The following is a 24,154-nucleotide window of genomic DNA, read 5'->3' on the forward strand; positions in this document are numbered from 1 at the left end:
CTGGAGATTGACTCTGTTGCCTATGGCCAAGGATTTAATCAGTCGTGCCTGTGTAATGAAAGTTCCATAAAAACTGAAGGAACAGGGTTCAGAAAGTTCCCAGGTGGGCGAACACATGGAGATGTGGGGAACAGTGGGGTGCTCAGGGAAGCATGGAAGCTCCTTGCTCTTGTCACGTTCCTTGTCTCTGCGTCTCTTCCATCTGGTTGTTCATGAGCTGTATCCTTTCATAACAAACTGGCAACCTAGTGAGTAAATGTTTCCCGAGTTCTGTGAGTCGCTCTAGCCGAGAGAAATAACTTGCTAACAGTTCTCTTAAAATCTGATTTTTGTGGTTTCCTCCTCCTTTTTTTTTTTTTTTTTTTTTTTTAAATTCCAAGCTCACTTTGGATCAAACAGAGTTACCTGTCGTTCAGCCTGACTGTGTGAACTATTTCATCAGATTAGGAGTGGGAAGGGGCAAAGCCTGGTAGTAAAGGGGGAATTATTTGCAGGTATTTATGTGGATATTTTTTCCTAGGACTTTAGGGAGAAGTGTGATTGGTCGAGACACTACCTGTATCCCTGATTCTGCTTGTCGTTAACATTGTCCGACTTGTCATCAATGGTTTGTTTTGAAGCAATACCTTACTCTTTTATTCCTTGACAGGAGAATCTTTCAAAACCATACTTTCTTTGTTTATGTCTCAGACGAACGTGCTGAAAGGAGAGAGGTGAACATAACAGCCCTGTATGGAAAGTGTCATTTCAGATCTGGAGTAAATGCTTCCCAGCCAGTTCCCCACGCACACTCTCACTTCCTCTGAAACGGAGGTCAGCACCTTCTTCCTGATTGGAATCCCAGGCCTGGAGCATGTTCACCTATGGTTCCCTGTTCCCACCTGCCTCATGGACCTGGGGGCATCCTTGGCAACTGCAGCATCCTCTTTGTGATCAGGACGGAGCCCTCAATCCCTGCGCCCACGTGCCACCTCCTTTCCCTGCTGGCTGTCTCGGACCTGCGGCTGTCGCTCTCATCCCGCCCCACTATGCTGAGGATCTTTGCTTTCAGTGCTACAGCAATTCCTCCCAATGCCTGCTTTGCTCAAGAATTCTTTATCCATGGAGTCACAGATCTGGAGTCCTCGGTGCTCCTGCTCATGTCTTTGGACCGCTTTTTGGCCACATCCGTAACCCTCTGAGATACAGCTCCATCCTCACCAATGCCAGAGTGGCCAAAACAGGCCTGGCATTTCTCACTAAAAGCATGCTCTTGGTGCTCCGATTTCCTTTCACTCTTAAAAGATGGACCTATTGTAGGAAAAACCTACTCTCTCACTCTTACTGTCTCCATCAGGATGTCATGAAGCTGGCCTGCTCTGACAACACGGTCAGCTTTTTCTATGGTTTCTTGGCTGCCCTCTGTATGATGACAGACGGCGGGTTCACTGCTGTGTCCTGTGTGTTCATCCTGCAGACAGTGATGGGAACTGGATCCCACAAGGAGCGGCTCAAGGCCCTCAACACCTGTGTCTCCCACATCTGTGCCGTGCTCGTCTTCTATGTGCCCATCATTGCTTTGGCCTCCATGCACAGCTTTGGCAGGCACAAACCCCCGGGGGCCATGAGCCTCATCGCTGACATTTTCTTGCTGGTGCCCCCTCTGATGAACCCCATTGTCTACTGTGTGAAGACACGGCAAATTCGTGAGAAGGTTCTGGGAAATTGGGTCTCAAATAAAGGTATGGGGAAGAGTCAGGGTCAGCCAGGGTCAGCCAGGGTCAGGGAATCCAATAATACCTTTCTAAGCAACATACTCGGGAGGGTTCATTCTTATCTTTCTTAATCCTGCCTGTAATCGGTACAACATAAGGACTGGGCATTGACGTTTGAAAGCTTAGGAATGGCATGGCCATTGACATATGTGTGTAAGATAGTTCTGTAATATTATTAAAAGCTCAAATCAATACACAGATGTGGAATTTTACATATACTGTTCTATAGCACAAGAATGAGTACGCATGGAAATAGAGATTACGCTCCCTTGTAGAGAACAGATATCACAGGTTCTAGAGGCTAAAGACATTACCCCAATCAGACTGTATTTGTTGAGGGGACTTGAGTCAATTTCATATGAATTCTTGTTTTCCCATTTAAGTGAGAAAGCCCAGTGTCAAGTATGAGCTACTTAAGTATTTTCTCCCTTTGCTCTTTTCTTAACAATCAAATAGAGGCAGCCAGTTTTTCTCTTGTACTTTAGGCTTCTAGTAGCCTTGAATCATGACCATAAACTCTCTTATAACCTTCTTTAAGACATGCGAGGTTTTTTTTTCTTCTGCCTTACAACAGGGTTCCAAGTAGTCATAGATACTGAAAGGAGAACAGAGGGTTGATTCCACTCTTGGTAAGAAAAAGAAAAGCTGGTAGCACAGTAATTTTTAAAGCATAGATATTCTTGATTAATCTGACATGTATGTTCAACAATAATAGTTCTCATGCTTACTTAGGGACTTGAATTTTGGTATTTGACATATTCAGTGACACCAGACAAGCTAGAAATGGTTTTAAACTAGCGGGAAAAAAAGTGACTATATATTAAGCAATACAGTCATGCTTATGCATATATCATTCCATTTTTAAAAGATAGATAGCCAAAGATGTTTATTTATCTCAAATTATTTCCTGTAAAATTCATTTGTTTCTTATTCACTTTTTATTCCTGAGTATTAAGTAGGCGACAAAGTTGTAAAAATTTAGACTAAGCCAGAGAACTCAACAATTTATGCTGAGAAGCAGAAGAAAATTACTCATAATACATTTCAGTATTTTCCTTCTCCAGTAGAACTCACAAATACTTTTATTTATGTTACAAAGAATCATTTTGAAGAAGTTGTTCTCTGATGGCTAAATATTCACATGGATTAGTGGTGTGTCCAGGTGAGTTTACCTGGGTACTTATTGTTCTGTAGATGGCGTTGTCTTGATGTCCACGGCTTAATCAAGAAAAGGAGGGACACCTTTTGTACCTCCTCCCAGTTTATATTACTAAGTTGTTTCTCTGTGGCCCCTAATATTCTCCAATGATGTTATTATTATTAGTTCACATGTCTGTCTCTCTTACTCATATTTTATTTCCTTGAAATAACTGCATACATCAAATTAATTGGCTCATCTCCAGTGCACTGTCTATGCATGACATCTGGATAGAACTCTGATACATTTCCCAACTCAGTCTGGGAAAAAAAAGCAATCAGAACAACTACCATAAAACTTTTTCGCAAATCAGAGTATGATAATAAATTATAAGCACAGAGACGATCTGGAATGATGGAAAACTTACTGCCAATACATTTTAAGTCAAAGGGACTGCCCTAAAAGCAGCTCATGTCCTGTTTAACCACAACAAAAACAAAAAAAAGAGCCAACACTTTTGTCATGAAGGAGAATATTCATTCTCTGGGCAGTTTTTGCCTTCGACTCAGAAATTCAAATCTTTACAATGGCTCAAGTTGTAAGATTTCTAAAAAGCCACTTCTCTGGGAGTTCCCATCATAGCGCAGCAGAAACGAATCAGACTAGGAACCATGAGGTTGTGGGTTCGCTCCCTGGCCTCGCTCAGTGGGTTAAGGACCCAGCATTGCCGTGAGCTGTGGTGTAGGTTGCAGACGAGGCTCGGATCCTGCGTTGCTGTGGCTGTGGTGTAGGCCGGCAGCTGTAGCTCCAATTAGACCCCTAGTCTGGGAAACTCCATATGCCACGGGTGCGGCCCTAAAAAAAAAAGACAAATAAACAAACTGTTTATAGAAACTATACATAGAAACTATAAATAAAAACTATAATAAAGCTCTTTATTATAGTGATATTTATTAAACAACTATAAACTCTGTGTAGTGCACCCAACAAATCAATGAGAAGAACAAGCAAATAGAACAAACATACTGCAATATATCATACATTTATGAAAACTTAGCATATAATTAAGGATATCAGAAAATTATTGAAAATAGATTGATTACTCAAATAATAATAGTTAAAAAATTAGCGCCAATTTAAAAAAAAGTTTATCTGTGATCTTTTATCATACATGAAAATAAACTAAAATGAATTAGAAATTAATTACAAAGATAATTTTAAGTCTTCTTAAATATAAATTAATTAATTAAATCACCTCTGGATGGGAATGATTTTCTAAGGAAATAACAAAAATGTAAAAGTAGGAGGGAAAAGTGTTATGAATTTTTATTGAAAAGCAATTACGTGTATGAATATTGTTTCAATGGTTATAATTTACAAGACAATAATAGGATCTTATCAGCATTTACCAGGTACCAGACACTGAGCTGCATACTCACTTGTATTAACTCCATTAATTTTTGCAAGAATGTGGGAATGGGAATGTAGATTTGATTAGTTCCCCTGTTTTGGTGACTAAGAATTTAGAGCTTTGAGAAGTTAAAAAACTTTTTCCAAGGACACAAAGCTATAGTGTTATAAACTTGAATCTAACCCAGGAATCTAAACTTGACTCTAGTTGCAGAGACTACAGTCTTACCCACTAAATTTAATAATTCACATTCTAGGTGTAATCAAATATATATTGATCAGAATATATTTCAAGGATTATTTGCTATGATAAAAGTACCATAAACGTCTGAAATGTTAACTAGTAGGAAATGTAACATAAACTGTAATACACAAATAATAGTAAATACTATTCGCCCATGCAATATATCATCAACAACTACGTGGTATTTGCTAAGCACCAGATTACGTGATAAGGATTAAGTGAAACAGAGCACATAAGCTTACTATCAAGGAGCTATAGTCTGGAGGTGAGGAGAACAAGCAAGAAATAATTAAATTCACTGAACAAAGTATGGTAAATGGCATGTATACACATAAGAAAGCACATTAAAATAATGGCAATTTGCCTATTTAATGGAGAATCAGAGGAAAGGTTCCTAGAAGAAGTTAAGTCTAAGGTAGACTATGATTTAATAGAGAGTATGAGAAACATCAGGCAAAGAACTAAGATATACATTCAGATACGCACTCTTGTCCTGATTTATCAATATATGTGGTGTCTGCACATATATTGGCTTTTACTAAAAAAAGGCTAAGTCATAGACCATACAATTCTCATTGGCAGGGTTGTGAATGATTTCTCTTATCTTTTTAAAACTTTTCTATATTTCTCAATATATTTAAGAATTTTAAATATATAGCAATATACACATATATATGACATGTTTTAAAACTCCAAATACATTGTTGAAATAACACCAACATTCAAAGTAATGTCCTAACAACAATCAAGTATACTGATGAAAATGTTTTTGACCTTGAGCAAGCAATTTTGGTATTGAGCAGCTGCATTTTGAGCCAGAGATAAAAACGTGCATTTGGAGAAGTAAAATATTAACACACGTGGCTGACCGCCTTAGCCATGACCATCAAAACCTGGAAGAATGATTCCACCTTTCCATAACTGCTCATCCAAAACCCTGGGAATTCAGCATTTTTTATACTTTGAGAAGATGCTATAACCCTTGAGGCAGAACCCAGTATTCCGACGCAGCTCAAGTGAGATGTGTTAGTACTTCCTCGATGCAAAGTAAATAATGACCATACGTATACTCAGAGCAAGTCATGCTAGCTTTCGCTGCCAATAAATTTGGTATCAAACTTACGAAAATGAAAAAAGAACATGTTTTTTCAAGTGTTTTTGAATTTATGACTTGTGAATAGAGTTGTGTATCTACAAAAAAAAAAAAATGCTTAGGCATGTCTTCCAAAGAAACAATTAAAAAGCTATTGATATCAGTAAGAACTGATGAGGGGACGTTTGGATGGTCAGAGGTGAGACCTGGACCGTCCACTCTGCTGCAGGTTGGTTTCAGAGTCCGTCTCAGCTGTAGCGTGATGCTCTCTGTGGAAAATTATTTCTTCTTTGCTGTTGCGTAATTCATTTCTCCTGGCCTTTCTTAGCTCCCCTTTCCTCTCTCGGAGCAGTGATGTCTGCGCTCAAATACATAAATCCTGAAGAATATTGTTCTGTTTTATGTCATTCCTGAAGTCCTCAGTGGGCACCATGTCACCTCATCTCGAATATGCCCTTGTCTGTGCCAGGTTTGTGTACCTCACCCCGGTTCCTCCAGTTCATATCTAAATTCACGGATTCTCTTAGTTACGTCTCTTTCCCCAAGGCTGTTTTATTCCGGGCTCATTAACAGGCTGCTTAAGAAAATATTTCTGGAGTTCCCGTCGTGGCGCAGTGGTTAACGAATCCGACTAGGAACCATGAGGTTGCGGGTTCGGTCCCTGCCCTTGCTCAGTGGGTTAACGATCCGGCGTCGCCGTGAGCTGTGGTGTAGGTTGCAGACGCGGCTCGGATCCCGCGTTGCTGTGGCTCTGGTGTAGGCCGGTGGCTACAGCTCCGATTCAACCCCTAGCCTGGGAACCTCCATATGCCGCGGGAGCGGCCCAAGAAATAGCAACAACAACAACAAAAAGAGACAAAAGACAAAAGACAAAAAATAAATAAATAAATTAAAAAAGAAAATATTTCTACCCTTCATCTTGTTCTGCAACCCAATACAGATATTCTTTGTCGATAACTAGGTGCATCTTGGGATTCTTGAACTTTTGCATAATAGTTGTATTTTATCCCATTGCAGGGGTTAGAGCCACAGAGACACTTATTTGGCAGCAACATGGGAATGGGAAATTGAAATCTGAAATGCTGAACTGTGGTATAATGAAACACAAAGACTTGCCACAAAGTGCCTGAGGCCAAGAGAGGTTCCGTCTGTGATGCTGGCCTCGGAGGCTGGAAAACTGTCATTTACAGTCGCATCATTTCTGGATGGCTGTGCGTTGTTTTCCTCCGCTTAAGACATTGGCCTCTGCCACACACACGTGTACGATGTTTAAGCGACCCCAGGGAGCTGTCAGAAGAACCTGGATATGCTATAGAAGAGAGAAATTGTACAGTGAATGTTCAGTCTAAACAGTATGTGGACATCACTGTTAGTGCTCAGAGAAAAGGGGACTGGGGTCTGGGCAAAGCAGAATCCCAGTCGTCAGTGCTTAAGCTGAACAGAAAGCTGAAGCAAACAAACCAAACTTGGGATTGGCATTCCCTGTCTGCCAGGAATACCAAGTTGACATAGGGGTCCCCGTCGTGGAGCAGCGGAAGCAAATCTGACCAGCATCCGTGAGACGCAGGTTCGGTCCCTGGCCTCGCTCAGTGTTGCCGTGAGCTGTGGTGTAGGTCGCAGACGCGGCTCAGATCTGGTGTTGCTGTGGCTGTGGCGTAGGCCGGTGGCTACGGCTCCGATTCGACCCCTAGCCTGGGAACCTCCATATGCCTCCAGTGCAGCCCTAAACGACAAAAAAAGAGAGGTTGACCTAGGCAGAGGAGACAGGTGGCTCTGATCAGAATATCTGTTTGGTCCATTGAGCTCAGACATATATTTCTGAGTGGAACTAAAATTTCAAAACTCCGTGTGTGAAACCAAGTTAAGAGAATTCTCCCACTATCTTATCAGCTCTGTCCTGAGATTCCGTCTTCACAAAATAAAGACTGAATAGCTGTAATCTGAAGATTTTCTATTAAGAAGCCTCAAAATCACTCTGCAATTCTATGGTGACCAGTGCGCCAGAATGTTGAGGAGCAGAACAGCTAGGTAGGAAATTAACAACCCAAGAAACCAAGGCAGACAGAGAAAAGGTCGAGCCTGAGGCAGAGCAGACCTCGAGGAGGCCATGGAATCAGAGTCAGGCTGTATTAGATGCTCCAGGCAATGGGAACAGTAGTAAAAAGGCAGTGTGTGAGTCTATAAACTGGACTCATCGGAAACGTCATGAGGAAATGCTAAGGAGGAAAATAATGAAAGAAAAAAATAGAAGTTCAGGAAACATATCCATAAGGAGGTAGGGCTCTCTAGAGGTGACTCTAAGAAATGTAGCCTGTGTCTAAGAATTTCCCAGAGTTTTAAATTACACAGTTTTTGTGCAAGCCTTTGCACACCCATAACTCTTCCATTTACCAGCTCAAGGAAAAATCTTCGATTCCCCCCTGGGAAATGTGACCACAGAAATAAATGATTTCGTTCAGCTGAATGCAAAAAAAAAAAAAAAAAAAATTATTGTCATTTTGTTTGGCAACTAAGAATTACCATTTTTTAAAGTAATTATTAAATTGTTTATTTGGGATAAAATTATCTTTCTATGCTTTTATTATGCTCGGGAGTCCACATAATTGTTTTAAATGTTTGACCAAATGTATTTTTTTTTTATCTTTTTGTCTTTTTAGGGCCACTCCCGTGACACATGGAGGTTCCCAGGCTAGGGGTCTAATTGGAGCTGTAGCCGCCGGCCTACACCACAGCCACAGCAACGCCAGATCCGAGCCACATCTGCGACCTACACCACAGCTCATGGCAATGCTGGATCCTTCACCCACTGAGCAAGGCCAGGGATGGAACCTGTAACCTCATGGTTCCCAGTCGGATTCGTTAACCACTAAGCCACGACGGGAACTCCTTGAGCCAATGTATGTTAACTGGATTTTGAATTATAGTTTATTTGTTTGTTTGAACTCTTTAATAGGCTTAGGGGGAAATGATTCTTGTTTTCTTGCTGTTATAATTTAATTTGAATTGTCTTAGTAACCAAAATGTCTGAGGATGACATGGATACAACTCTCTCTCCTACTCAAATGCAGTTTAGGCACCGACAGTTTCTCCCCTTCAATCCCACGATCCTCTAAGGCCCCTCATGGTTCGGCCCCGTGCACTTTTGGATCGAAGCAGCTGGAGCAGAGCCCGGCGGATCGTCTTGGTCTTCAGGCTGTAAATGATGGGGTTCAGCACAGGTGGTACGAGCAAATAGACGTTGGCCAGAATGCTACAGATCACCCTTGGGGTGGAGCTGAGGAGGCGGTGTGTGAAAGACAGGCTGATCATCGGCACGTAGAAAACCGTGACAGCGCAGATGTGACAGACGCACGTGTTGAGAGCTTTCCGCTGCTTCTTTGGGGCCACGATGCTCAGAATGGTGCGAATAATCAGGACATAGGAGAAAAGAATGAACAGTAAGTCAGTACCGGTCCAGTAGAGTTGAAGAAACAGACCCAAAAAGCTGCTGATCCAGGGGCTGGAAATTGTGTATCTGATTAGATCTGGGTGGTAACAAAATGGGTGAGAAAGCTCCTTGCCTCCCTGGAAAGACACACCCTTTAAGAAGAGAACCACAGGAACGATGAACAGTATTTGTCGGAGGAAGATGGCCAGTCCAATCGCCATGATCATTTTGCCTTTGAGGACGGCGGCATATTTCAGAGGGTTGCAGATGGCCATGAAGCGGTCGAAGGCCATGACTGCCAGCACCGAAGACTCCAGGAAGGAGAAGGCATGGACAAAGAACATCTGAATGAAGCAAGCGTTAAAGCTGATCTCCCGGGCGTGAAACCAGAGAACCCCAAGCACAGTGGGGAGCGTGGAGATGGTCAGACACAGGTCGACAGCTGACAGCATGGAGAGGAAGTAGTACATGGGCTTGTGGAGACGCCGCTCAGCCGTGATGATAAACAGGATTGTGCTGTTTCCCAAGAGAGCAACGATATAGAGACAGCAGACAGGGATGGAGATCCAGACGTGAGCACGTTCCAGCCCCGGGAAAGCAGTGAGGAGGAAGGTGGAGGGCGAGGATGTCGTGTTATTGAAACTCATCCTCGTGGGGGGAGGACACACCCTAAAAAGAGAGACACCCATGGTGTTTGTTATGTTCATTCTTTTTTCAAGGACTAACTCTTTGATAAACTCTTCCCAAATTACAGAGTGATTCTCTGTGTTCAAAACCCCCAGTTTAATTATAGTACCTATCGCATAATTCTACAGTATCTCAAATTTCTCTGGGTCCCCGTTTTCTTCCCCTGCTCTCTCCCAGTTACAACCATCAGTCTTTCAAGGTTCACCCTGACCCTGTTGCCCAAAGGAGCCATGGCCTCAAGTTGGGAAATGCTTATAGACTTATGTCACACACATATATACACACCAACCAAACTAACAGCTGCAGTTACAAACGTTGGGTCTTTGTATTAAGCCTCCAAGCTATATAAGTTGCTCTAGAAATAATGGAGATGCTCGTAAGAGCCCTTGGGTACCTGTGATAGCATACCTCAGAATGTTCTCATGGGAAGCTAGTCTGGATATTGCATCCAGAAATATCCTTGTACTTAATTATGATCCATTCACTTCTAGAAGACTCTATTAGAAGTCTCCTTTTGGTGTCATGGCTTCTCTGTTCTTTTCCTATGATGGAAGTATCCCTAATTCCTCCCTTCCCTACTCCACACGCACAGTGGACTTAGATTCATCTTGTGCTCTAATTCTGTTTCTCCGGGTGCTTTTCCAAGTCTCATTAAATACAAGACTTCATTCTCCTTTTCTCCGTCTTCCTCTCGGGGTCCTTCTTCCTGCTTCTTCCCAGAGCTATCTGCCATGGGACTTTTTGACAACCCCCTGTGAGTAGATTGCCCTAATGAATCCCGTGGGAGATTCCAAACAGCATTCTAAAATGCATGATTCAGGCATCATCCCCTAGGGCTGCTAGGTCAGGCTGAACAAGACACCCACGTAAAAGATATGGGCGGCACTTAGGAAATGGGGTGAATGCCTGCAAAAAACATGAGTGGAGTGGAAGTAGAGACCAAGGGCTGAAAGGGAATCACGCAGGGACAGGCAGGCTGAGGTGACGTCACAAACTGGAATATCAGCTTTCTCATGGGGTGAAGAAGTCCTAAGAATGACAGTTACAAAGGAAACAGGATGTCGTCAGAGGCAGAATCTGGAATCTCTAAGTCAACCGTCCCAGTCCTATTCGGGACATACTCAGTGACTGCTCGTGTCGGCGCTGATTTTAATTTTTTACTTAGGACATTTAGTTATCAACCAAGAGTTAACAAGGAAAATAGGCAGCCATGATATTCTTATTTTCCATTAGTCTAGGCTTTCTGCTCTGGTGATAGGGTGAATACACAGAACTTGCTAGTACCAGACCCTTCTAGTGGTTATATGAGGATAAATATGAGGAATTACTAGCTATTTCCTCCCCCTCAAGTCTGCTGAGGATAGTTACCAGAATAGTCCCTGGTTACTCCAAAGGGGAAAAAAAGACTCACGGCTTTTTATGCTGTAATATTTAGTAGTAGTATATTTTGCATGATTGAGAAAAAAACACTAAGAATCAGGAAAACTAGTTCCAAATGAGGTGTGTATTGCAAACAGGGTGAGTTAAATCAACCACTCAGATTCTACATGACTATTTTAATGCCAGATATTGTGTTTACGACCAAGGAGACAGAAAGGAGTAAAGGACAGTTTTTGGATTCAAAATTCTCTTCACCTAGTGGAATAAATGATGTGAGAAGCCAGGGCAGCGTATTTACCGCACTGGGAAGCAAAGGACGGCCAGCCAGCCAGTCAGGGGAACAGAAGGCTCTTACTGTTGTTTGTTTGTTTGTTTTCCTTCTTCTCAATGTGATAAACACAGACGCTAAGAGCAAATTGCCTCTGTTATAACCATCTAGGACCCTCTCGGAACACAAGCACTCTCTCACCATTCTTTCTCTGTGCTTTTTGTAGCACTACAGTCCGATTGCTTGATGGTATTTGTCTCTCTTTAAATTGCTGTCTCTCTGGGAGCATAAAACATATGTGTTCGTTTGCATTTTTTCTCTAGAGTTATCTCAGTAATAGAAACTCAAATAGACTAATTTACATGAGATATATTGATGAATGGATAGATAGGTAGATCACAGAGAACAAGAGACCTTATGGGAGGAAAATAATCTAGATTGAGGGTAGAAGCTCGGAGAGAAGGATGAGCCAGAGGGAAGCTGGTTTCCTAGACACAGAAAACCTAAGGAGAGAGAGAGTCCTTCGTTGATGAGGCAGAGGGTAGGTTAAGAGAAAAGTACAAGAATTAAGGTCTTTTATGTGTGTCACCATTTGCGCACCATTTAACATATAATTTTATATAGTACTAGGAAAACTGATATAGATGTTTATTCTCATGTGCTAAAGGAAGGAGACGAACCTGCCAAGGTAAAAGAGTATGCAAAAGGTAAAACACACACAGACTCAAAATTTACAAACGTGTTTACTATCTTCAATACCCATTATTTTTCCTTAAACCATTGACCACTACAGAAGCCAGGCTTCTGAGAGAAATTGAGCAGCAGAGTGGTGCAATATCCTTCTTTTAAAATAAAAGAAAGGTTTATATCTACTGTATAACCTATATAACATAGAGGAAGTGTAGCGATGAGAAATCAGTAAAAGAACAACGTCCTTATGGCTTATTTAAAGAAGAATATTTGTGGGGTTTTGTGTGTTTAATAATATGTGTGAATGTCCACATATATTTGTATTGTCTATATCTCTCTGTGTTGGTGGATATAGAGAGGAGTTTTAGAATGGAAGAATAATCGAGATAAACACACTGTCCTTTGAACTGTATATCAAAAGGAACAAAGATGATACTGGACGATACGAGGGGTTAGGAGGAGAGGAGATATATGTTGGCTCACTTTGCTCCTGGAGAACTTGCTTCCTATGGAATACAGCTGTGTAGACAGCAAAGGGAGCAGAGGGCTTTCCCTCTGGATCCAGTGAGCCCATACACTGTGGAACTAGTTTTGGGGCAAAATTCAGTGCCTGGGTTTGTCAGGGTTCTCTCTGTACTGCCCACTAACTAGAAGAATAGGCTGGAGCTTTATAGCATCAGTTCTCCATCTGACTGGCCTGTCAAAACATAATGCCTATCAATTCCTATACAGAAAGCAAGATCGAATGACTTGGATAAGATCCACCCAACTCAATAACTTAGTGATCCACAAGTGACATCCCTACTTACTGGATCAGTAAGGTCCAGGCCATTTCTCTTCGTTTACCAATCCCCATCTTCTGTGCATTTCTCAGCACTGAAATCAGGTCTCTCCCCAGTCTGGAGAGAAGTTTCAGGCCATATTGTGAACCTGAAACTTCCCCATCAGCTTCTAAATCCCTGCACTGCTTTATGCCTGGATCTTTCATTTGACTCAGTCATGAGGCATGGTTGATACTGGTAAATTTACATATGCAGGCACCATCTCCTTTTTCTGCCTGGCCTGTGAGTTCTTTAAAAGGCTGGGTGTGCCTGATTTTCTTCTCTCAGTGCTAGCTGCAAAGGGAGCACCCGGAACAATAGACATCTTCTTTTGATGTTGACTGGTGTCTGAATGATCTCAGCCACAAGAGGAGAGTTCTGAGTTCTATCTCTTTTTCTCATTTCCTTCCATTCCCTCATTCCTCCACCTCCCTCTTTCAATTCCACGCACCCTTACACCCCCCTGCTTCTTCATCTTGCCTCATTTGTAGCTTCCGTCATTTCATTGCTCTTCTCCTTTCCCTCCTTCTCCTGGCATTTCTCACTTTTTAATCCTCTCCCCTTCTGTTCCTTCCCATGTATGCATTCTTCTTACCTGCTCAGGTCAGCAGGAAATACCACCAACTTCTCTTGAATCCCACCACAGAGCAGAGACCAAGCCGGCTCCCCAGAGCGGGAGCTTTATAGGAAGCTTCGTAGACTCACCAAGCAACAGAGGGCTGTCTCCATTAGTGAGTTCACTGGTTGCATCAAGAGTTATGGGACCCATCAGATTATGTTCCTCTCTGACAGCTCAGACACATCTTCCTAAAGGAGCTTCAGAGCCTGCTCCCAGGCCCAGGCAAAGCCCTGGCCCTGGGGGCCGACAGAAATGGATGTCTTTAAAAACTGCCTGTTGGGGTCATACAACTACACCCATTCTTCTTCATCTTGCCTTAGGCTACGGATTCTCAGCCAGGGAGGCTCCCTGAACATCAGAGCAGGATGGGGAGAGTACAGTGTCATCCCTGCGTTCTCAGCTCCAGGATGCACTCTTCCTAACGCGCCTCCTCCTCTTCCCCCTTGCCTCCCCATGGTCCTTATCTTAACCAGGAACCTTTCCTAAGAAGCTGGCTTGTTCACTGAGTCTCAGCTGCAACCCACCCACCCTTCTCAGCATAATCAAACTAGCATTTGATGAGCTCACAATACTTTCCAAAAGTCACCCTTGAAACGCATTGTTGTATTTATTTATCATCACGCTTATGGGTTAAGTATTACTCTCCATTTTTTCACAGAGCAGGAAATTAAAACTCAAATGGTTTTGAATACCTGTACAAGCTACAGAGCTGGTGTTCAAGCCCTCATCTGTCTTACTCTAAAGCTCTTCATCTTAACCAATAGGCCATACCACCTTCTATGGTCATTGCTTCCAGTCATAGCTTCGGAAAATGTGATTGTAACACTTGGTCCTCCATCTGTCTGTCCCAGAGACAGCGTGATTCCCAGCTGCATGCTCACATACAGTGTCAGCCTTGTTTTTTACCAGACTCCATCTCTCCACAGTAGGTATGATCCATACCATATCTAATAATTTTTCTTGACTATAGGGTTTATTTTTCTTGACTAAGTTGTTAATGAATACAGTGGAATACTGCTCAGCGATGAAAAAGAATACACTGGCCATACACACAGCGTAGGAGAATCTCAGATGCCTTGTATTAAGAAACTAGACAAGGAAGACTACAAGCTGAAGGGACTATGATGCTCTGGAAAAAGAGGAATTATGAGCATGTAGAACAAATCAGAACGTGTTAGGGGGTTGGGTATGGACAGTGGTGGGGTTGACTGCAAAGGGACAGCATGAGGCAATTTAGGGGAGTGATATACTTTTTCTGTATCTTGGTTTCAGTGGTGGTAACATGACTATGCATCTGTGAAAACTTAATAGCACCACACACTAAAATGAACTATAAATATTGAAATGCTGTTAGACAACATTTTGAGAAAGTAAATGTTCATCTTTTTAACATGCCATCTCAGATAAATTCTTTCTTCACCAAAACCACTGCGCACTGGCATATAATAACCCATTAGCTGGTCTTCGGCACAAGTAACTATTTAAGTTGACATTTCAATTAATTAGAATAGAATAAAATTTAAAGTCTCAGTGCCTTGGTTGCACTAGCCAAGATTCCAGTGCTTCAATAACCATGCGTGGCTAGTGGTTACGCTATTAAACAACAGAGACTCAGAACATTTGCATTGCTGCAGGAATTTCTTTTGGACAGCTCTGTGTTTGATATTCTTCTCCAACTTGATTGTATTTGCACAGAAGTCCTAAAAGCCCTAAGAGCCAACCCTGCCTCTGCGGAAGACTAGGACAATTCGCTGCCGGATCTGCTTGGTCCTAACACTGTAAACCACAGGATTGAGCACCGGAGGAAGCAGCAGGTAGATGTTGGCCATGGCCGTGTGTACTACTGGTGACAAATGCTTCCCAAAGCGGTGACTCAGAGTCATGCCAATAAGAGGTACATAGAAAAGCAGCACTGCACAGATATGAGAGAGGCAGGTGTTGAGAGCCTTGAGTCTCTCTTCCGAGGAAGCAATGCCCAATACTGCCTGGAGGATTAGAAAGTAAGAGACCAACAGGATCAAGGCATCTAATACAATGGCGAAGATCACAGCCAGCAAGCCGTAGATGCTGTTGATGCTGGTGTCAGCGCAGGCAAGCCTCATGGCATCCTGATGGAGGCAGTATGCATGGGAGAGGATGTTGGAGTGGCAGAAAGGTAGCCTTTTGAGGAGGAAAGGCACAGGGAGCACCAGCCCCACACTCCGCAACAGCACTGCTGCTCCACTCTTGGTGATGGCTCCATAGTGCAAAGGAAAGCGAATTGCCACAAAACAATCAAAAGCCATGGCCACCAGCACACCTGATTCCACTCCCCCAAAGGCATGGATAAAGAACATTTGAGTGATGCAGGCATCGAGGGCCACTGAGCGCCAGTTGAACAAGTGGACGCTGACCATGGTGGGCATGGAAGACCATGAAAGGCTGAGATCAGTCGCAGCCAGCATAGCCAGAAAATAATACATGGGCTAACGGAGACTTCTCTTAACTTTGATGACAACCAGGATGGTGACGTTACCCAGAAATGTGAAACTGTAAAGAAGACAGAGGGGCAGGGCCAACCAGAAGTCCTTCTCTGGCATTCCCGGAATCCCAGTCAGGGTGAAGGTCTGACGGTTACCCGTGGTTTGGTTGAATGGTGACATGGTGGCATAGATTCTGATGAGGCACAAAACAAAGAAGTTAGCTCACTTGCCTCCTTCCTAAGGAAAAATCTGATATTGCACATTTACTGGGGTCAGTAACCAGAAAGGAAATATTAGCAAGCACAAATAAGACATAAAGGCTGTTCATAAACAGATAGGAAGATATGTATGTATCTGAATTGTGATCTTAAATTATTGTGATTTAGACACAATCCTCTTTGAGACTCAAGTTTTCCACTTGTGGGGTTTGGGGCAGAGGAAGAAAAGTAGTCTTTAAGGACTACATTTCTGACCCTCTGCATTCCTAGGAGTGCAGGAGTACAGGGCCTGAGCTTGCAGCAGGTGATGGAGGGAGAAATTCCTTGGGCTCCCAGAGAATTTTGTGAGGCTCTAATGTGGTAGACAGAATAATGGTCCCCGAGATGTCCACCTCCTAATTCTTGAAACCTGTGAATGTATTAGCTTGCACGGCAAAAGAAACTTGGAAGATGTCACTAAAATTAAGGTCCTTAGAGGGAGCGTTTATCCTGAATTACCCAGGTAGGTCAAATCGAGTCACATGAGTCCTTAAAAGTGAAGAAAAACTTCCAGCTGCAGAGAACCAGAGAGATAACAGCATGAGAACGACTCAGCAGGACTTGTGAAGATAGAGAAGGGAGACCAGGAGCCAGGGAAGGTGGGTAGCCTCTAGAGGCTGGAGAAGTCAAGAATGTCAACATTTCCCTGGAGTCTTCAGAAAGAAATGCAGACGCGGTGACACCTTGACTTGGCCCAGTGAAAATCATGTTGGACTTTGACCTACAGAACAGTAAAATAATAAATATGTGTATTTTGAGCCACTACGTTTGTGGCACTTTGTCACAGCAGAGGTAGACAACTAATATCCAGAGGAGCCAAAATAGAGCTACGTTAGCCCCTTTCCAGAAATATTCCACGTCTTCCCTTCAGTCCCACTTACTCAGGCTCTGTCTTTTTCTTCATGGCTTCCCTGTCCTAAGACGCACACCTGGAAAGGAAGTCTGAAAATCCATTTCTGTGTTACTCCCGAGGGAACAGGGTACCGTGTAGGACTACCAGTTGATTCAGTTAAATCAAATCCATCATGGAGATTCTCCCAAAAGACAGGTTCGAATACTGTGCATATCAATGAAGTCATTCTTTCCGATGATGAAAATCCAAGTGGTCTTACACTTCCCTGTTCTTCTGCAGAGCTCTCTCGGTCTCTGCATTCCATACGATTGCATGACTATTCTAGCAAACTCCTCCTCGAGCTTCCAACAACTATATCTCCTGTTATTACTCTGAGTAAGCCCTGGGTAGACGATGAGCCATTCTAGACATTAGTGTCCAACACTTGCAGTGACAAAGATCAATATTAAAATACTGATGCCATACAATTAGCTCTCCTCCATCTCAGCTATTTGCTGTTATATTTCAGCAGTCCAAATGTGCAGTTGAGTCAGTCTAGCCACAAAAAAATCAGGATTAAGAGAAATATCAGTGCTACGGTGGCTCTTTTTTTTTTAATATTATAGGTTTATTTAAAACTTAATTCTCACCTTGAGTATGCAAAATACAAACTCCACAAAATGTTCATTTTTTTTTTACTTTGTAGTTTACAAATATACAAAATAGAAGTTTGCTTAAATTTATATTACATATTTATTTAGGCAAGGAACTATATAGAAAAACACATTTGTTCTGCTGAAGGAATACTTGGGAATAAACCATTGTACAAAGTATTGCACATCTGAAACCACAGTGCATAACAGACTGTCTGCATAAAAAGGGTCAAGTAAACCAGGTGTATTGACCTGACTTAGGTCATAACTGTAGGTCGGAAGACAGAAATAGATGTTCCTTGTCAAGGTATGCGGCAGCTTGAGAACTTTGGCCTGAGTCGGTACCTTTAGACCCAAGACTCACCAAGCACCATCGTTTAGGCTATTAAAACACATTTTCTGTACCTGAATTTCTTCCTCGTCTTCTAAGATTGTAATAATGGCTTTCAGAAGGCAAAGAGAACACAAGGTGATCTTTTTGCTTATGTTGCCTCGAAACACAATTCAAGGGGTTCTGGTCTTCCCTCCTCCAGCTCATGGATCTAATTTATACCCTGATATCCACAACTTCCAGTAACCCCGCGGATGTTTTCGTATAAGTCCAGGAATGTATGTTCAAGTTGGATTTAGAATTGGAATGATAGAAGATCCAGTTACAGGCCCTCTCTGTTCTTTAACTTGTCTTTTGGTTTCCTCACGTTTCCTGATTATCCATTCACAAGTCGACTTGTTGGGAACTTGACCATGATTGTAGTGCTTTCCAGGGGGTTCCTCCCCTCACCAGGGAGACAGTGTGCAAAGTTAAAAAAAAAAAAAAAAAAAAATACTGGAGTTCCCGTCGTGGCGCAGTGGTTAACGAATCCGACTAGGAACCATGAGGTTGCGGGTTTGGTCCCTGCCCTTGCTCAGTGGGTTAACGATCCGGCATTGCCGTGACCTGTGGTGTAGGTTGCAGACGCGCCTCGGATCCTGCGTTGCTGTGGCTCTGGCATAGGCTGGTGGCTACAGCTCCGATTCGACCCCTAGCCTGGGAACCTCCATATGCCGCGGGAGCGGCCCAAGAAATGCCAAAAAAAAAGACCAAAAAAAAATATATATATACTGAATTCTCTTTTGGCAGTGTGGGTCATATCCACTGTTTTGGGCATTAAAAGTGCCTCTTCGTGTATAAGGCAAGGTGGCGCGACCTCGAAAATGCCGGGACTGGAAGGGGCGGTGCCCGGTATGTTTGCGGTGGTGCCTGGTCAGTTCATCTGAGCGGGCAAATTTCCACCCACAGCCATCCCAGGTTTCTCCTCTGTGTGGGTTCGCAGGTGTGCCTTGAGATGAGAACTCTTCGTGTAGGTTTTGCCACAGCCCGCGTAATCACAAGTGTGCGTGGCCGTCCTTTCCCGGGGGCCACGACCTTCTCCCCCTCTTTGGCTTTGGCTCCTCCGGCATGCAGGAACCAGGTGGCATGAGCTCTTGGTAGCGGAGCGGTGGGACCTGCAGCTGCAGCTGATGTGGCAGGAAGGGTGGGTAGTTTGGCCCATGGGGGGGATGGAAGCCCGGGGGGAGGGGGGAGCGGCAGGGCAGGATGACAGTCCCTGTTGCTTATGGGTTCCTCTGCACCCAGGGTTGGGGTCGTCCTGCTGGGGAGCTGCCGCCCCAGGGGAAAGTCGTGGGCAGGCGGCCGGTGGCCATTGCTGAGAGGGGGTCCAGTGCCCAAGTGGGCCTCTAAGGGCCGGCCGACGGTGCACGAGGAGACAGCCTCCTGCTTGATCTTGGGGCACATGCGCGGCGGGCCGCCGCTGTCAGGCACCACCACCACCGCCGGGTGGCTCCCGTCTGGGCTGCCTTTGCTAACACTGATGACCGACGGGCTGCCGCACTCGCTGCTGGGGGCACTCAGCGACGCCTTCAGCACATACTTGCCCATCAGCCTGGGCAAGCTGCGACTGCTGCGGCGGAATGTACACTGGGTCCAATTCAGGCCGCAGGAGCTCGGCCACGAAGCCGCCCGAGGGGCTCACATCGCCGATGTCTGCCTGGTTGAAGGGAGCTGTCAGGGGAGGTGCAGACTCCTGGCCATAGAGGAGGCTGCCTCCAGTGCTGCCCGGTGCCACGGCCCGCATCGGATAGCTGAAGCTGCAAGTGGAGGGCGCCCTGGCAGGACCGCTTGCTCGATGGGGAGGACGAGGATGAGGCTGACGTCGACGAGGACACGGTGGCGGCCACTGACTCCTGATGGGACAGCGAGTTGGAGAGGATAAAGTCCAGGTCCAGAAGCTCATTGAACTCCTCCGTCTCCCTCGAGGGTAGAAGAGCCGGGCTGCTACTGCCGCCAGCCGCCACTCCGCCACTCTCCAGGTCGGTGGCCACGGTCGCCACCGCCAGGTATTAGGGGCGGCCGGGAAGCACCGGGGGAAGTCGCTTCACGTGGGAGAGCTCCTCCCGCCAACCAGCGGTTATTCGGGACACCGGCTGGACGCAGTGTCTTCTCCCTTCCCGCCGGGCCGGACGCGAACGTGGAGAAGGACGGGAGCAGTGCGTCGCTGACCGTCATGTCACACTCGCCAGGTGGCTGCCACATGAATGTGGGGCCTTAGAAGGTCGTCCGGGGTCTGAAGCAGCGGGGGTACCCGAACCCCGGTCAACGAAGAGGGGAAAAAGACTTAGAAACGCAGCCAAAACCCAAAGCACCAAATTGCCCGAGATCCTTCTTCTTTGGATTAAATATGAGATGCCTTTATAAAAAGTTCCTTTGCACACAGAAGTTCTTAGAAAAGTTGTCAACTCATAAAAATAGACAATCAGCAAGGCGAGTAAGTAGGTCCGGTGGCCGGGCTGCGCTCTCTTCGACTCAGCAGTGTCCCCCCACCGCTGTCGCGGCCGCCGCGGCTATGGCCTTGGGCGCTGGGGCTGTAGCCGGGGTGGCGGGCGGGTGGCGCCGCCAGGTGAGACCGGCCGCGGTGTCGCCGATCTGGGGACTGGGCGGCGGCGCAGGGCGCGGAGTCCGGGGGGGTGCGCGGGGCGCGCGCGGCCATGGGTGCTGGCCGCGGGCAGATGGGTGGGTGGGTGGATGGGTGGGGGGCCGGCGGGGAGGGGCACTTGGCGGCTCCCGGTGCCACCGCCACCGCCTCTGCGCCCCATGCGCCCGCCGCCGCGCTCGCTGTCTCAGCCGGGGAACTCGCTACAGTGGCTCTTAACCATGTTTGTAGCATGACCCTTAGGAGACTCTCGAAATTTCCCATATAAAAATGTTCACATATATATATATATACACACACACACACGTGAATAGCAAAGTTCTGCTTAAAATTAAGTGCATTCACATATTATTGAAGCCTGTTTCAGGAGCCAAGTTAAAAATTGGAATAGAGGTCTGAGTTGCAGAAAAAAGTCACGGGACAAAATCCAGGGTTAGACATAAGGGGCAGAGAATTCTGGATGCTTGGGAGTAAATGGAGACAGGAGAGAGTTACTCCAAGTTTCTCGAGCAACTTGAATTATCCTGTTGCTTCTCTAATGAGCTTTTGGTTGAATAACGTATTCTCCACTTAATTCTCACATCTACAGGTAGAAGTTTCATTTCTATTTTAATGAAAAAAAGAGTAAGAAATGAAAAACCATTCTTATTGAGCTTTGATGATTCTAGGCTTTTTATAGATACACAAAGTCACAAGCCATAGCTTTACGTGATATCACAGTTGGACAGTGGAAGGGACAAGGGGCATTTTAAATCACTCTAGTCTTTTAATAATAGAGGTGTCTAATAATTAAGTGCTTATTTATGTTACATGCTTTGTTTTTAGCCCTTTCACACACAACCTCATTAAATAATCATGAAACCTATATGAGAAAAGTACTGCTTATTACTGCCGCTCTATGAATGAGTCAAGAAAAAGATTAATTTGACGCAAATCCCCACATTACAAGTTAAACTGAGATGCTTTAATCATTGTGCTTAAAAGTTCTCTTTGGTCCTAAAAAAAGGATTGTCTTTCAACCACAAGGACGATTTCTGTCCTCAAATTCAAATTCCAGACCAGACAGTAGACTGGCCTTAACAGACCTGACCCCCTTCACGCCCATCACTGAATACTGACCTCTAAAGATTTTTATAATTGTCTATACTACAATTCCCTTCATTCTGGGACAGCAGCCTGGAAAAGCACTGCCCCAGTCCTCAAATTCTCTAACTCGAGGCTCTCTAACTCACCCAAAGCCCAGTCTACGAGATGAGAGTCGCTTCTGATGCTGACAACTACAGCAGTCCAGCCAGAGATTTAAAACCAGTAGCATCTAGTCCAGAATTCCCTCTGGAGACAAAAGCATTAATCTTGCTGGAGATTCCCCAAAGACTGTATAGACTCAGGCTGCTGGGTGCATTGGTCCTAGTTTTCCTCCTGCAAACCTGTCACGGCAAAACCATCCAAACGCAGAGTCAATCCCAGTCTTAGGTGAAGAGTACTTCACGAGCTGTATCAAATCAACTAGACTTCAAGGACCATTTCTGAAATTAAAAAATACAAATATACATTGGTGCCTAATCTTTACAAGTCTCTCTTTTAAAAAAGGAAGGAAGGATGAGGGGAAGAGAAGAAAGAAGGGAGGCAGGAAGAAAGGAAGAGAAAAAGAGAGAGAGAAAGAGAGGAAGAAAGAAAGAGAAAGGAAGAAAAGAGAAAGGAGGAAAGAAAGAAAGAAGGAAAAAAACGTAAAAGCAGAGCCCGTCCTTCTTTCCACGCAGATGCCCATTCTCTCCTCTGCTTTACAGAAGAGCCTCTCAGCATCGTGGGCCACTGTCCCTGTTCCCACGCACTGGCCATTCTCTCCTCAGTTCCCTCCGTGAGAGTTCCTTCCCTCTCCACTGAAATGGTCTCTGCAGATGTTGCCCGTGGCCTGCCTAGTCCTCCTCTTACTCCTTTTCAGAATGATTCAATACCGTGAAAAATCAACCCACCACTGAGTTACTTGCGCATCGTATTTTTGGCATGTGGGACACTGTGTTTCCTTGGGCTTTAGCGTCCACTCTTCATTATCCTTTGATGGCTGATCTTCTTCTTACATCACGAAATGTTTAGAAAGATCTCGTTTGCCCTTTTGCCCCATGCTTCAATCTAATTCCATTCTCAGTGTCAATATCACTATCACTACTGAGCGATATTATCAAATCCCATTGCTTTAAATACCGTTTATATACTGATTATCTCCAACAGTATCTTCAGGCCTGAATTCTGCCTTGATATCCAGATCAACTTCCTACCTTATAATTCCACTGGGATATCAAATAGAAAACTCAAAATCAGCATGATGAATATGGTAGAGCAGGGAACTATAGATAATGTTTATCATAACTAAAAATCACTTATAGAACATAATGGAGGATAATGTGAGAAAAAGAATGTATATATATATATGTGTGTGTGACTGGGTCACTTTGCTGCAGAGGAGAAATTGACAGAACACTGTAAACTAACTATAATGGAAAAAATAAAAATCATTAAAGAAAAAAATTTTTAAAAATTTTGCTGGTTAATTTCAATGAATCACACTAGCCATACCACAATTCACCCAGCTGCTCACACCAACATTCCAGATTTTTTTCTTCCCCTCTTCCTTATATCGAATGCATTGCTGAGGCCAGTTGAATCCAAACCAAAATATATTTCACCTCCTTCAAATTCCCTTCATCTTCACTCCCACCATCCTAGCAAAGCTACCACAACCTCGCATCTAGAATACTGCAATAGTCTCCTAACTATTGACACTTAATTTACAATTATTTATTCATTTATTTGTGGCACAATTTAAAAATTATAGGAGTTCCCATCATGGCACAGTGGAAATGAATCCGACTAGGAACCATGAGGTTGTGGGTTCAACCCCTGGCCTCGCTCAGTGGGTTCAGGATCCGGCGTTGCCGTGAGCTGTGGTGTAGGTCACAGATTCGTCTCGGATCCCGCGTTGCTGTGGCTCTGGCGTAGGCCGGCGGCTACAGCTCCGATTAGACCCCTAGCCTGGGAACCTCCACATGCCGCTGGAGCGGCCCTAGAAAAGGCAAAAAGACAATAAAATAAAGTAAATTATAGAATGTATCCATTTTAGTGTACAATTTGAGGAGTTTTAGTCAGTCTGTACGATTGTGAAACTATTATTCCAAACCGATTTTTAAAATGTCGTCACACAAAAATACTCCCCGATGGTGGTTCGATGTCAGCCCTGGGCCCCAACTCCTGGAAACCACCAATATGATTTCTGATAATAATTAACCTTTCCTGGGAATTTCCTATAAATGGAATTATGCACATATTATTTTTATGTCTTTCATTTAACAGACTGCTGTGAGTTTTATCCATGTGGTCCAGGGTATCCAGGGCCCTTCCTTTTCCGTGCTGGATGGTATGTCCCTATATGCATAAAACACATTTATTTATCCA

The 24,154-nt window shown here is 44.2% G+C and overlaps 3 protein-coding genes and 1 pseudogene across 3 annotated transcripts; 1 reads left to right on the forward strand and 3 right to left on the reverse strand.

The window, feature by feature from the left end:
• Positions 382 to 3,594, forward strand: LOC100512976 (olfactory receptor 51A7-like). The gene is given in 3 exon segments (XM_021062397.1): positions 382 to 895; positions 898 to 1,163; positions 1,166 to 3,594. Coding segments are annotated over 3 exon segments (1,059 nt in total). The 5' UTR covers positions 382 to 762; the 3' UTR covers positions 1,826 to 3,594.
• On the reverse strand, positions 8,550 to 15,997 carry LOC100513166 (olfactory receptor 51T1). The gene has a single exon (XM_021062398.1). The coding sequence runs from the start codon at positions 9,771 to 9,773 to the stop codon at positions 8,733 to 8,735; it is 1,041 nt and encodes a 346-aa protein (XP_020918057.1). The 5' UTR covers positions 9,774 to 15,997; the 3' UTR covers positions 8,550 to 8,732.
• On the reverse strand, positions 13,865 to 18,528 carry LOC100513367 (olfactory receptor 51H1-like). The gene has a single exon (XM_021062399.1). It carries the CDS (start codon positions 15,991 to 15,993, stop codon positions 15,241 to 15,243), a length of 753 nt encoding a protein of 250 aa, XP_020918058.1. The 5' UTR covers positions 15,994 to 18,528; the 3' UTR covers positions 13,865 to 15,240.
• On the reverse strand, positions 18,868 to 20,595 carry LOC100511145 (annotated as a pseudogene).

The sequence above is a fragment of the Sus scrofa genome, chromosome 9 (assembly GCF_000003025.6).
Source record: "Sus scrofa isolate TJ Tabasco breed Duroc chromosome 9, Sscrofa11.1, whole genome shotgun sequence".
Taxonomy (NCBI): domain Eukaryota; kingdom Metazoa; phylum Chordata; class Mammalia; order Artiodactyla; family Suidae; genus Sus; species Sus scrofa.

Excerpts from the sequence above, each read along its gene's own strand:
- LOC100513166 (XM_021062398.1), bottom strand. The coding sequence starts at position 9,773 with ATGAACATAACAAACACCATGGGTGTCTCTCTTTTTAGGGTGTGTCCT.
- LOC100513367 (XM_021062399.1), bottom strand. The coding sequence starts at position 15,993 with ATGTATTATTTTCTGGCTATGCTGGCTGCGACTGATCTCAGCCTTTCA.